The 14,283-nt window shown below is 52.3% G+C and overlaps 1 protein-coding gene across 1 annotated transcript in view; it reads right to left on the bottom strand.

Moving 5' to 3' along the window:
- Positions 1-14,283, bottom strand: part of tp53bp1 (tumor protein p53 binding protein, 1) — a 294,166-nt gene that overhangs the window by 162,814 nt on the left and 117,069 nt on the right. The window contains 2 exon segments of the mRNA XM_072492591.1: positions 6,583-7,249; positions 13,465-13,585. Of these exon segments, the coding sequence (XP_072348692.1) occupies positions 6,583-7,249; positions 13,465-13,585 (788 nt within the window).

Raw genomic sequence — 14,283 nt, 5'->3', positions numbered from 1 at the left:
AACACAGTAGAAGGGGGGTTTCAATGGGAGATTGAAGGCAGTAGAAGGGGGGTTTCAATGGGAGATTGAACACAGTAGAAGGGAGGTTTCAATGGGAGATTGAAGGCAGTAGAAGGGGGTTTCAATGGGAGATTGAAGGCAGTAGAAGGGGGGTTTCAATGGGAGATTGAACACAGTAGAAGGGGGGTTTCGATGGGAGATTGAAGGCAGTAGAAGTGGGGGGTTTCTGGGAGATTGAACACAGTAGAAGGGGGGTTTCAATGGGAAATTGAAGGCAGTTGAAGGGGGTTTCAATGGGAGATTAAAGGCAGTAGAAGGAGGTTTCAATGGGAGATTGAAGGCAGTAGTAGGGGGGTTTCAATGGGAGACTGAAGGCAGTAGAAGGGGCTTTCAATGGGAGATTGAAGGCAGTAGAAGGGGTGTTTCGATGGGAGATTGAAGGCAGTAGAAAGGGGGTTTCAATGGGAGATTGAAGGCAGTAGAAGGGGGGTTTCAATTGGAGATTGAAGGCAGTAGAAGGGGGTTTCAATGGGAGATTGAAGGCAGTACAAGGGGTGTTTCGATGGGAGATTGAACACAGTAGAAGGGGGGGTTTCAATGGGAGATTGAACACAGTAGAAGGGGTGTTTCAATGGGCGATTGAAGGCAGTAGAAGGAGGGTTTCAATGGAATTTGAAGGCAGTAGAAGTGGGGTTTCTCTTGGAGATTGAACACAGTAGAAGGGAGGTTTCAACGGGAGATTGAAGGCAGTAGAAGGGGGGTTTCAATGGGAGATTGTACACAGTAGAAGGGGGGTTTCAATGGGAGATTGAAGGCAGTAGAAGGGGGGTTTCAATGTGAGATTGAAGGCAGTAGAAGGGGGTTTCAATGGGAGATTGAAGGCAGTACAAGGGGGGTTTCAATGGGAGATTGAACACAGTAGAAGGGGGGTTTCAATGGGAGATTGAAGGCAGTAGAAGGGGGGTTTCAATGTGAGATTGAAGGCAGTAGAAGGGGGGTTTCAATGGGAGATTGAAGGCAGTAGAAGGGGGGTTTCGATGGGAGACTGAAGGCAGTAGAAGGGGGTTTCAATGGGAGATTGAAGGCAGTAGAACGGGGTTTCAATGGGAGATTGAAGGCAGTAGAAGGGGGGTTTCAATGGGAGATTGAAGGCAGTAGAAGGGGGGTTTCAATGGGAGATTGAAGGCAGTAGAAGGGGGGTTTAATGGGAGATTGAAGGCAGTAGAACGGGGTTTCAATGGGAGATTGAAGGCAGTAGAAGGGGGGTTTCAATGGGAGATTGAAGGCAGTGGAAAGGGGTGTTTCGATGGGGGATTGAAGGCAGTAGTAGGGGGGTTTCAATGGGAGACTGAAGGCAGTAGAAGGGGCTTTCAATGGGAGATTGAAGGCAGTAGAAGGGGTGTTTCGATGGGAGATTGAAGGCAGTAGAAAGGGGGTTTCAATGGGAGATTGAAGGCAGTAGAAGGGGGGTTTCAATTGGAGATTGAAGGCAGTAGAAGGGGGTTTCAATGGGAGATTGAAGGCAGTACAAGGGGTGTTTCGATGGGAGATTGAACACAGTAGAAGGGGGGGTTTCAATGGGAGATTGAACACAGTAGAAGGGGTGTTTCAATGGGCGATTGAAGGCAGTAGAAGGAGGGTTTCAATGGAATTTGAAGGCAGTAGAAGTGGGGTTTCTCTTGGAGATTGAACACAGTAGAAGGGAGGTTTCAACGGGAGATTGAAGGCAGTAGAAGGGGGGTTTCAGTGGGAGATTGAAGGCAGTAGAAGGGGGGTTTCAATGGGAGATTGTACACAGTAGAAGGGGGGTTTCAATGGGAGATTGAAGGCAGTAGAAGGGGGGTTTCAATGTGAGATTGAAGGCAGTAGAAGGGGGTTTCAATGGGAGATTGAAGGCAGTACAAGGGGGGTTTCAATGGGAGATTGAACACAGTAGAAGGGGGGTTTCAATGGGAGATTGAAGGCAGTAGAAGGGGGGTTTCAATGTGAGATTGAAGGCAGTAGAAGGGGGGTTTCAATGGGAGATTGAAGGCAGTAGAAGGGGGGTTTCGATGGGAGACTGAAGGCAGTAGAAGGGGGTTTCAATGGGAGATTGAAGGCAGTAGAACGGGGTTTCAATGGGAGATTGAAGGCAGTAGAAGGGGGGTTTCAATGGGAGATTGAAGGCAGTAGAAGGGGGGTTTCAATGGGAGATTGAAGGCAGTAGAAGGGGGGTTTAATGGGAGATTGAAGGCAGTAGAACGGGGTTTCAATGGGAGATTGAAGGCAGTAGAAGGGGGGTTTCAATGGGAGATTGAAGGCAGTGGAAAGGGGGTTTCAATGGGAGATTGAAGGCAGTAGAAGGGGGGTTTAATGGGAGATTGAACATAGTAGAAGCGGGGTTTCGATGGGAGATTGAAGGCAGTAGAAGTGTGGTTTCTCTGGGAGATTGAAGGCAGTAGAAGGGGGGTTTCAATGGGAGATTGAACACAGTAGAAGGGGGGTTTCGATGGGAGATTGAAGGCAGTAGAAGTGGGGGTTTTCTCGGAGATTGAACACAGTAGAAGGGGGGTTTCAATGGGAGATTGAAGGCATTTGAAGGGGGGTGTCAATGGGAGATTGAACACAGTAGAAGGGGGGTTTCGATGGGAGATTGAAGGCAGTAGAAAGGGGGTTTCAATGGGAGATTGAAGGCAGTAGAAGGGGGTTTCAGTGGGAGATTGAAGGCAGTAGAAGGGGGGTTTCAACGGGAGATTGAAGGCAGTAGAAGGGGTTTTCAATGGGAGATTGAAGGCAGTTGAAGGGGGGTTTCAATGGGAGATTGAACACAGTAGAAGGGGGGTTTCAATGGGAGATTGAAGGCAGTAGAGGGGGGGTTTCAATGGGAGATTGAACACAGTAGAAGGGGGGTTGCAATGGGAGATTGAAGGCAGTAGAGGGGGGGTTTCAATGGGAGATTGAACACAGTAGAAGGGAGGTTGCAATGGGAGATTGAAGGCAGTACAAGGGGGGTTTCAATGGGAGATTGAACACAGTAGAAGGGGGGTTTCAATGGGAGATTGAAGGCAGTAGAGGGGGGGTTTCAATGGGAGATTGAACACAGTAGAAGGGGGGTTTCAATGGGAGATTAAAGGCAGTAGGAGGGGGGTTTCAATGGGAGATTGAAGGCAGTAGAAGGGGGGTTTCAAAGGGAGATTGAACACAGTAGAAGGGGGGTTTCAATGGGAGATTGAAGGCAGTAGAAGGGGGGTTTCGATGGGAGACTGAAGGCAGTAGAAGGGGGTTTCAATGGGAGATTGAAGGCAGTAGAACGGGGTTTCAATGGGAGATTGAAGGCAGTAGAAGGGGGGTTTCAATGGGAGATTGAAGGCAGTGGAAGGGAGGTTTCAATGGGAGATTGAACACAGTAGAAGGGGGGTTTCAATGGGAGGTTGAAGGCAGTAGAAGGAGTGTTTCGATGGGAGATTGAAGGCAGTAGAAAGGGGGTTTCAATGGGAGATTGAACACAGTAGAAGGGGGGTTTCGATGGGAGATTGAAGGCAGTAGAAGTGGGGGTTTTCTGGGAGATTGAACACAGTAGAAGGGGGGTTTCAATGGGAGATTGAAGGCAGTAGAAGGGGGGTTTCGATGGGAGATTGAAGGCAGTAGAAAGGGGGTTTCAATGGGAGATTGAAGGCAGTAGAAAGGGTGTTTCGATGGGAGACTGAACACAGTAGAAGGGGGTTTCAGTGGGAGATTGAAGGCAGTAGAAGGGGGTTTCGATGGGGGATTGAAGGCAGTAGAAGGGGGTTTCAGTGGGAGATTGAAGGCAGTAGAAGGGGGGTTTCAACGGGAGATTGAAGGCAGTAGAAGGGGTTTTCAATGGGAGATTGGAGGCAGTAGAAGGGGTGTTTCGATGGGAGATTGAAGGCAGTAGAAGGGGGTTTCAATGGGAGATTGAAGGCAGTAGAAGGGGGGTTTCAATGGGAGATTGAAGGCAGTAGAAGGGGGGTTTCAATGGGAGATTGAAGGCAGTAGAAGGGGTGTTTCGATTGGAGATTGAAGGCAGTAGAAGGGGTGTTTCGATTGGAGATTGAAGGCAGTAGAAGGGAGGTTTTAATGGGAGATTGAAGGCAGTAGAACGGGGTTTCAATGGGAGATTGAAGGCAGTAGAAGGGAGTTTCAATGGGAGATTGAAGGCAGTAGAACGGGGTTTCAATGGGAGATTGAAGGCAGTAGAAGGGGGGTTTCAATGGGAGATTGAAGGCAGTAGAAGGGGTGTTTCAATGGGAGATTGAAGGCAGTACAAGGGATGTTTCGATGGGAGATTGAAGGCAGTTGAAGGGGGGTTTCAATGGGAGAGTGAAGGCAGTAGAAGGGGGGATTCAATGGGAGATTGAAAGCAGTAGAAGGGGGTTTCAATGGGAGACTGAAGGCAGTACAAGGGGTGTTTCGATGGGAGATTGAACACAGTAGAAGGGGGGTTTCAATGGGAGATTGAAGGCAGTAGAAGGGGGTTTCAATGGGAGTTTGAAGGCAGTAGAAGGGGTGGTTCAATGGGAGATTGAAGGCAGTAGTAGGGGGGTTTCAATGGGAGTTTGAAGGCAGTAGAAGGGGTGGTTCAATGGGAGATTGAAGGCAGTAGAAGGGGGTTTCAATGGGAGTTTGAAGGCAGTAGAAGGGGTGGTTCAATGGGAGATTGAAGGCAGTAGAAGGGGGGTTTCGATGGGAGACTGAAGGCAGTAGAAGGGGGTTTCAATGGGAGATTGAAGGCAGTAGAAGGGGGTTTCAATGGGAGATTGAAGGCAGTAGAAGGGGTGGTTCAATGGGAGATTGAAGGCAGTAGTAGGGGGGTTTCAATGGGAGATTGAAGGCAGTAGAAGGGGTGTTTCGATGGGAGATTGAAGGCAGTAGAAGGGGGGTTTCAATGGGAGATTGAAGGCAGTAGAAGGGGGGTTTCAATGGGAGATTGAAGGCAGTAGAAGGGGGGTTTCAATGGGAGATTGAAGGCAGTAGAAGGGGGGTTTCAATGGGAGATTGAAGGCAGTAAAAGGGGTGTTTCGATGGGAGATTGAAGGCAGTAGAAAGGGGGTTTCAATGGGAGATTGAAGGCAGTAGAAGGGGTGGTTCAATGGGAGATTGAAGGCAGTAGTCGGGGGGTTTCAATGGGAGATTGAAGGCAGTAGAAGGGGGTTTCAATGGGAGTTCGAAGGCAGTAGAAGGGGGTTTCAATGGGAGATTGAAGGCAATGGAAGGGGGGTTTCGATGGGAGACTGAAGGCAGTAGAAGGGGGTTTCAATGGGAGATTGAAGGCAGTAGAAGGGGGGTTTCAATGGGAGATTGAACACAGTAGAAGGGAGGTTTCAATGGGAGATTGAAGGCAGTAGAAGGGGGTTTCAATGGGAGATTGAAGGCAGTAGAAGGGGTGGTTCAATGGGAGATTGAAGGCAGTAGAAGGGGGGTTTCAATGGGAGATTGAAGGCAGTAGAAGGGGTGTTTTGATGGGAGATTGAAGGCAGTAGAAGGGGGGTTTCAATGGGAGATTGAAGGCAGTAGAAGGGGGGTTTCAATGGGAGATTGAAGGCAGTAGAAGGGTGTTTCGATGGGAGACTGAAGGCAGTAGGAGAGTGTTTCAATGGGAGTTTGAAGGCAATAGAAGGGGGTTTCGATGGGGGATTGAAGGCAGTAGAAGGGGGTTTCAGTGGGAGATTGAAGGCAGTAGAAGGGGGTTTCAATGGGAGTTTGAAGGCAGTAGAAGGGGGTTTCAATGGGAGATTGAAGGCAGTAGAAGGGAGGTTTCAATGGGAGATTGAAGGCAGTAGAAGGGGGTTTCAATGGGAGATTGAAGGCAGTAGAAGGGAGGTTTCAATGGGAGATTGAACGCAGTAGAAGGGGGTTTCGATGGGAGATTGAAGGCAGTAGAAGGGGTGTTTCAATGGGAGATTGAAGGCAGTAGAAGGGGGGTTTCAATGGGAGATTGAAGGCAGTAGAAGGGGGGTTTCAGTGGGAGATTGAACACAGTAGAAGGGGGGTTTCAATGGGAGATTGAAGGTAGTAGAAGGGGTGTTTCAATGGGAGATTGAAGGCAGTAGAAGGGGGTTTCAATGGCAGATTGAAGGCAGTAGAAGGGAGGTTTCAATGGGAGATTGAACGCAGTAGAAGGGGGTTTCGATGGGAGATTGAAGGCAGTAGAAGGGGTGTTTCAATGGGAGATTGAAGGCAGTAGAAGGGGGGTTTCAATGGGAGATTGAAGGCAGTAGAAGGGGTGTTTCAATGGGAGATTGAAGGCAGTAGAAGGGGGGTTTCAATGGGAGATTGAAGGCAGAAGGAGGGGGGTTTCAGTGGGAGATTGAAGGCAGGAGGAGGGTTTTAATGGGAGATTGAACACAGTGGAAGGGGATTTCAATGGGAGATTGAAGGCAGAAGGAGGGTTTCAATGGGAAAGTTCGGGAGCCTGAGGTTCATGATGAAAGACCTCTGGACGACTGTATTAGAGCAATTATACTAATTCTGAATAGAATGAGATTGCTAACGGTCTCTCTCTCACTCACTCTGGGTTTTATGTTCTGCAAGACCCGCTCAAAATCTAACATCGCAGAAGGAAATCATGGAAAGTTTGAGTACCTGACTGTGGATGGAGTCGGTGTCCCGATTGTCTGCTTCCTGGTTGGCATGGAAAGAGGTACTCCTCGACCGCATCTGTGGTTTTCCAGCAGTCCCTTCTGTCTGCACCATGGCGTCCCGAGAGGGGAGTTTGCCCCTTTCCTGCAGCGTGGAGCTGACGGCGCTGCTGCTGGTCTGTGTGGCGATGTGCGCGACACTGAAGTCCGTTGGATACTTGGGGACCTCACTGTACCCACGAGGCACCGCGGCCCGTGCTCTTGCCCTGCTCTCGACTGTCCTCCTCTCCGCGGGGTGGGCCGATGTCACCTTCTCGCCTTCGGGTCGGGGGGCCTGTGGGGTCGCACAGACCTCCAGAGTCCTCTCGGCAGCCTCGGGGTCAGGCTCCCCCCAGAGTTTGGCCGACCCCTGGCCACAGGTCACCACGTCCAGCTCCATGGCGTCTTCCTCACTTTCTCCGGTGCTGCCGGCTAAACGTTTGCCAGCGCTCGATTCTGGCATCGACTCCTCGGGAGTCTCGCCGACTTCCTCCTCGTCTTGCGGCGTCTGGGTGACCAGGATGTGATGCCGAGCCTTCTGCTTCGCCCGCTGTTGGCGCTGCCAAGCCTTGAGGTCTTCGCGAGCTTCCTCCGTCTCTTCCTCGGTGCTCGAGAGGCTATAAGGCTCACTCCTGAAAAACACAATCAGCAACACGTCCACGTGAAAGACACGAACCCTTTGTTCCCCGACCACAGAGACTCAGCGGGTAAATCCATCCCTGGTTCCCAGCCCCAGGCGGCTGGGTAATCGGAGGACACAAATTAATTTGAGAAGGAAGCAGAGGGATATTTTTGTGTTTAAACTCAATGGATTACGGTGACCTGGAAGGCGCTGCCTGACAGGGCGGTGGAGACAGATTCAACAGTGACTCAAACAAGGAAAACCTGCCAGGTTCGGAGGAGGAAGGGGAAGACTAACTGGATCCCTCTTAACGAGACAGCACTGGCCAGGTAGGCAGAATGGCCTCCTTGTGTGTTGCACGATCTGTGTTGTGACACTGGGCTACACAGACCATGGCAGGACACAGTCCGTCAGCATTGAACTCACTGGTTTCCAGGGAGTGTGGACGCTGGGCTCGGTAAATAATAATAATCTTTATTATTGTCACAAGTAGGCTTACATTAACACTGCAATGAGGTTACTGTGAAAAGCCCCTAGTCGCCACACTCCGGCGCCTGTTCGGGTACACAGAGGGAGAATTCAGAATGTCCAATTCACCTAACAAGCACATCTTTCGGGACTTGTGGGAGGAAACCGGAGCACCCGGAGGAAACCCACGCAGACACGGGGAGAACATGCAGACTCCGCACAGACAGTGACCCAAGCCGGGAATCGAACCTGGGACCCTGGAGCTGTGAAGCAACAGCGCAAACCACTGCGCTGCCGTGCCGCCCATTAAGGTCAGCTCGCTGTCCGACACCCCAGGTTCAGACATGAAGGCGGCACGGTGGTGCAGTCATTAGCACTGCTGCCTCACGCCGCCGAGGCCCCGGGTTCGATTCCCGGCCCCGGGTCACTGTCCGTGTGGAGTTTGCACATTCTCCCCGTGTCTGCGTGGGTCTCACCCCCACAACCCAAAATGTGCAAAGTAGGTGGATTGGCCACATTAAATTGCCCCTTAATTGGAAATGGTTTTTTTTAAATGAAGGCCTCAGTTCTCACGAGAGCCTCTAGATTTAGTTTTGAGAATAGAAGGCATTTAAAATACGTGCAGCTCGCAGGTGAATCTACAGTCAGCACAGTCTAGAAGGTTTGAGTTTATTTCAGAAAACACAGGAACAAACATGGCATGACGACCCAGATTTCAGATAAGCATTTTTTTCAATCCCTAATGCAGGTTAATCCCCTCAGTCTCACATTCATCATGAACAAAACCATTTGAGCTTGCAATAGATCCAAGTTAATTTCATTTCTCGTCTCCGGAGGGACATGTTACACAAATTTACATATGAAGGACATCCGTTACAGAGCAAGTGACCTCAAAACAGCAACAGGCTGACCCAGACAGGCTTATAGCGAACTGTACATCCAGGCTGACAGCTCAGACATGGGGTTGGCATGTACCACCCATCCACCACCTTAAACATTCACTCCCTCCACCACCGATGCACAGTAACAGCCATGTGTACCTTCATTAGAAAGACGGAGGTTGAGGGGTGACCTGGTAGAGGTCTACAAGATTGTGAGGGGCATGGATAGAGTGGATGGGCAGGCACTCTTTCCCAGAGTGGAGGGGTCAGTTACCAGGGGGCATAGGTTTAAGGTCCATGGGGCAAAGTTTAGAGGAGATGTGCAAGGCAGGATTTTTACGCAGAGGGTGGTGAGTGCCTGGAACGCGTTGCCAGGGGAGGTTGTGTGGGGGCAGATACATTAACGGCGTTCAAAAGGCATCTCAACAAACACATGGATAGGATGGGTATCGAGGGATACAGCACAAGGAAGTGCTGAGGGTTTTGGCCAAGGTTGGTATCATGACCGGTACGGGCTTGGCGGGCCGAAGGGCCTGTTCCTGTGCTGTATTGTTCTTTCTTCTATCTACAAGATGCACTGCAGCAACTCACCAAGGCTCCTTCGACAGCACCTTCCAAACCCAAAACCTCCACCACCCAGAAGGACAAGGGTAGCAGGCACATGGGAACACCACCGCCTGGAAGGCCCCCTCCCTCCCTTCCTAACAGCACTGTGGGTGTACCTACACCAGATGGACCGTTCAAGGCGGCACTCGCCACCACCTTCTCGAGCGCAATTAGGGGTGGGCAATAAGTCTCGGCCTAGCCGGCGACACACACATCCTGTGAGAGAATAAAGGAAAAAAGGATCAAACTTAACAGCGGCTTAAGCGGCGTTTAAATTTTGAGTTTGGAAGGTTGAGGCTACTACCTGATGAAGTTGTTACCTTTCAAATTGGTAGAGAGAGAAGCCATTTCCTTCGATGGCGGCATTGAGAATGTGGGGACAACATTAGAGCCAGCCCCCGGCACGGTGGCACAGCGGTTGGCACTGATGTGATTGGCACACGATTCAGTCCGGAGATTGATGCTCAGAATCACGTTTGCCAGCCACGGGTATTGAAGGGATTGTGGAATCAAGGCTAGTTACTGGCTTTGAATACAGATTGGCAAAACAGACAGGGGGGAATGGCCTCCCCATCCCCCCTATCCTAGCATCATTCCCGATGGTGCTGACTCTAACTAGGAGGTACAGGGTCCAGAGGCTGGGGAAATCGCTCGCCACCTTGTGGGTTCATCTCATGCCAGTCCGACCCCCCTCCGTACCCACAATGTCTATGCACACACCTTTTCTCCCTCTCTTTATTGGGGTGGCACAGTGGTTAGCACGGCTGCCTCACAACGCCAGGGACCCGGGTTCAATTCCGGCCTTGGGTGACTGTGTGGAGTTTGCGCGCTCTCCCCGCGTCTGCGTGGGTTTCCTCCGGGAGCTCCGGTTTCCTCCCACAGTCCGAAGATGTGCAGATTGGCCGTGCTAAATTGCCCCCTGGTGTCCAGAGGTTAGGCGGGGTTACTGGTGTACAGGGATAGGGCGGGAGAGTGGGCCTAGGAAGGGTGCCCTTTCAGAGGGTCGGTGCACACTCGATGGGCTGAATGGTCTCCTTCTGCACAGCTTATGGCACAGACCACCACAAGCAAGAAATACCACTAGCCAAGAGAGGCCAGTTTTGGAATCCTTCCCTCAATCCCGGTAGAAGAGGCAAATGTAAAAATTCAGGGGGGGGCACCGTTTTGAGTTTATTCATTCCATGAAAAAGCCTCCAAAGCCCTTACAAAGCTCAATCTCAGATAACGTGCTCTTTTGGAAGTGTTGAATCAGCTGCAGTACTGCTGCGCCTCTACGGGCGGCAGTGTCGGGAGCTCCAGTGTTAAGATTTGAAGCTTTAGCTGCACCAGGAAAGATACACAAAGAAAACATTTGAACGTGATCATTCCCTTTTCCAAAAATAACATATAAGCCAAGTAGGGTCGGAGGAGCACGCAAGGCGAGTTAAACCATATCACTGCCCACGCACCGAAACATGTGACACCACCCCGACTGGGAAACATATCGGCCATTCGCAGTCGCTGGTGCGAAATCCCGGTACTCCCTCCCTAACAGCACAGTTGGTGTACCTACACCTCGGGGACTGCAGGAAGCTTCTCACCAGCTGCTTCTCCAGGGGGCAGTTAGGGGAACTGGGCCAGGCCTGGACTCTGCCTGGCCAAGTTCCACATCGGATATGGAATCAGCGGCAGAGCCAATGGGAAATATGCCATGCTTGCTCAACTTTCTGATTAGGCACCAAGGCCCCCTTCAGTCACATGGTAAAAGCCCCCCCCCCCCCCCGCCTGGAGGATTTTGTTCCTGTTCAATTCGGGGTTGGACTCTGCAAACGCAGAGCACGGTGTCCTGTTACAGCTACTTCCACACCAACCTCACCTTCAATTAGCGTTGCCTAGCAACCTTACCCATTTGACCTGGAATGTACTTTCCAAAGTCTGGATTGAACTGCCTGCGCATTTTTGGTTTCTATTAAACGCTGAGGCTGGGAAGTTAAAACAAATCGCATTTCCCCTCATGAAGGTCACATATTTTTAACGAGTGCCTCTCCATTTAAGGGATTCTAACACTCTCCTGTTCGCCCTCTGGCCTTCCATTCCCCCCCCCCCCCACCACCCCACCTCATCCAAGATTTTACTGCACGTTGTCCAAAACCCACCCCAAATTGTGTTCACCCATCAGTCGCCGTGCTCACAGGGGCCTGCTGGTCTGGGAACACCCGCTTTAATAATTCTCATCCCGGTTTTCAAATCCCCCCCCCCCCCCACATCTCCGTCATCTCCTCCACCCGCCCCCCCCCCCCCCCCCCCACATCTCCGTCATCTCCTCCACCCCCCCCTCCCCACGAGCCTCGGACATCCGCACTCTTCCTATTCCGGCCTCTCGCACGTCCCCGATTTTAACCGCTCCGCCCTAGGCAGCCGCGCCGTCGCCTGCCTCAGTCCCGAGCTCTGGAATTCCCATCCCCAAGCCGCCCATCGCGGCCTTTCCCGCGTTTTTTTCTTATAAGGGGGGTCCTTTGAGACATGTGCCGCCCCTCAAAGAAACATGGCGCAGTGGCTAGCATTGGGACTGCGGCGCTGAGGACCCGGGTTTGAATCCCGGCCCTGGGTCACTGTCCGTGTGGAGTTTGCACATTCTCCCCGTGTCTGCGTGGGTCTCGCCCCCACAACCCAAAGATGTGCAGAGTAGGTGGATTGGCCACGCTAAATTGCCCCTTAATTGGGAAAAAAAACAATTGGGTACTCTAAATTTTTTTTTTTTTTTTTAAAAGACACGGGGCGGGATTCCCCATTCCCGCCCCAAAGTGGCCGCGCCATCCTGAACGCCGTCGAGGTTCACGACGGCGCGAAACGGCCCCGGTCCCGACCGATTCAGGCCCCGACAATGGGCCAGGATCGGGGCCGCGTCATCTACACGCGCCAGGCCTTGTCGCCCGCGTAAAAGCGGCGCCGCATAAATGACGCGGCCGGCGCCGCATAACGGGCGTCACCCGCGCATGCGCGGGTTGCCGTCCTCTCCGAGTCCGCCCCGCAAGAAGATGTCAGACGGATCTTGCGGGGCCGCGGAAGGAAGGAGGTCCTCCTTCAGAGAGGACGGCCCGACGATCGGTGGGCACCGATCGCGGGCCACCCCACATTTGAGGTACCCCCTGGTGCAGGATCCCCCCTCGCCCCCCCCCCCCCCCCCCCCCCCACAGGCCGCCCCCCCCCCCAGCGTTCACGCACCGCTGACGATGGCAGCGACCAGGTGTGGACGGCGCCGGGGGGAACCCGCCGTTTTGGCCTGGCCGCTCGGCCCATCCAGGCCTCAGGATAGCGGGGGTGCCGGAGAATTGCCAACTTGGGTGTCTCCGGCGATTCTCCGGCCTGCGGCCCGCGCAACCTGACCAGGCCGTTCCCGCCACTTGGGAGAATCGCGGGAGGGCGTCGGACTGGCGTCCCGGGAAATTTTGGCGGCCAAGGCGATTCTCCCAACCGGCGCGGGAGTGGAGAATCGCGCCCATGTTTCTTTGACCAAGTCTCCCACCCCCCCCACCAGCAGCCCCCCCCCCTCCCTCCCCCATTGTCCTGGCTAATATTTTTCCCTCAACCAACATCCCTACAACAGATTACCCTTGGCATTACTGCCGCCTGTGGGAGCTTCCTGTGCACAGACTGGCTGCCGTCTTTCCTACGTTACTTCACTGGCCATGAAGCACTTTGAGACCTCCCGAGATGGTGAGTGGCGCTATACAGGTGCAAGTTATTGTTAAAAATAGAGACCTGCTGTCAAAGGTTTTCATCTCACACTCATCAGGATAAACACAAGAACACCAAATTTCAAAGAGGGCACCAATTCATGCAGACGAGAAGGGCCAATCAGCTTCCTTTGCGCATACAGTGTAAACTGTTGGTCCCTTTGAAATTTGGTATTCTTGTGTCTGTCCTGCCGAGTGCAATAGGAAAAGCTTTAATAATTTTCAGCAAAGCTCAAAGTTATTGTTGTTCAGCTGACGGTAAGTCTCAATATTGAAGCCGAAAATCAGATGTGGCCCATCACACGTGTCTCCCGCCCCACGGACAAATAGGAAGAACATCACCAGTGGCATGGGAGAGACTGGGTCCTATGATCCACAGCCCATCAGCTAAGGATACAGCCCGGGCTGGGTTTGGCTGCAGGCACTGGAAAATTCTCAGCTCAGTGCTCCGCCCGAATAATGCACAAGGAGGCACTCTCCGCCCATCACCCATCGCGCCCGCCCCTCCCCCCACTAACCCTCAACGCCACAACGACTAAATATAAGGGAGTTACCTAAACGGGGCTGTGCCTTCACCCCGCTCCTTCGCGTCCGTCTCTCGTCTCACCTCACAGACCCGACTAAACACGGACTGGCTTTTAGCTTCACTGGAAACAAGAGTAACAGCGGAGAGTTAGATACAGCCAATCAGTCTTGTCTCCACTTGCAGAGAGAGAAAACAGCTTCGAGCCGCCGCGCCAGTCCTCAAACTAACGCTTATACACTGGACTGATCGCACTCTGGAAATCGCGGGATGTTTACAGGGGAGGAGGGCCATTCGGCCCCACCTCAAGGTTCAACCTTGGCTGAGCTGGAACCTCCGAAACTCAGGGCCTCGAGACACACTCCACAGAACCGAGGATCGACTCCGGACGGGAGGCGGCCGGGGCGGGAGGCGGCCAGTGCGGCACGGAGAGAGTGCTGCATTGCCGGAGGTGCCGTCTTTCAGACAAAACACTTAACCAAGACCCCATACCTGCCCCCCTAGGTGGACCTAAAAGAATCCATGACATCATCCTGAAGAAACGCAAGGGAGTCCTCCCCTGCCTCCTGGCCAATACTTATTCATCTCTGTTTTCATTAAACAACAGATCCCGTTAAATACTCATCTCTTCGTTGTCCGATTACCCAGCCATCATTGCAACGGCGCTTGCGGGATCTTGCTCTGCTCAAACTCAACTTTCTGCAACTTTCCCCGTATTACAACAGTGACTTCACTTCATACTTAGCTGGCTGGAAGTGCACATAGAACATAGAAAATACAGCACAGAACAGGCCCTTCGGCCCACGATGTTGTGCCGAACCTTTGTCCTAGATTAATCATCGATTATCAT

This window comes from Scyliorhinus torazame, chromosome 30, assembly GCF_047496885.1.
Source record: "Scyliorhinus torazame isolate Kashiwa2021f chromosome 30, sScyTor2.1, whole genome shotgun sequence".
In the NCBI taxonomy this organism is placed as follows: Eukaryota; Metazoa; Chordata; class Chondrichthyes; order Carcharhiniformes; family Scyliorhinidae; genus Scyliorhinus; species Scyliorhinus torazame.
This window is presented reverse-complemented; position numbering and strand designations above follow the sequence as displayed.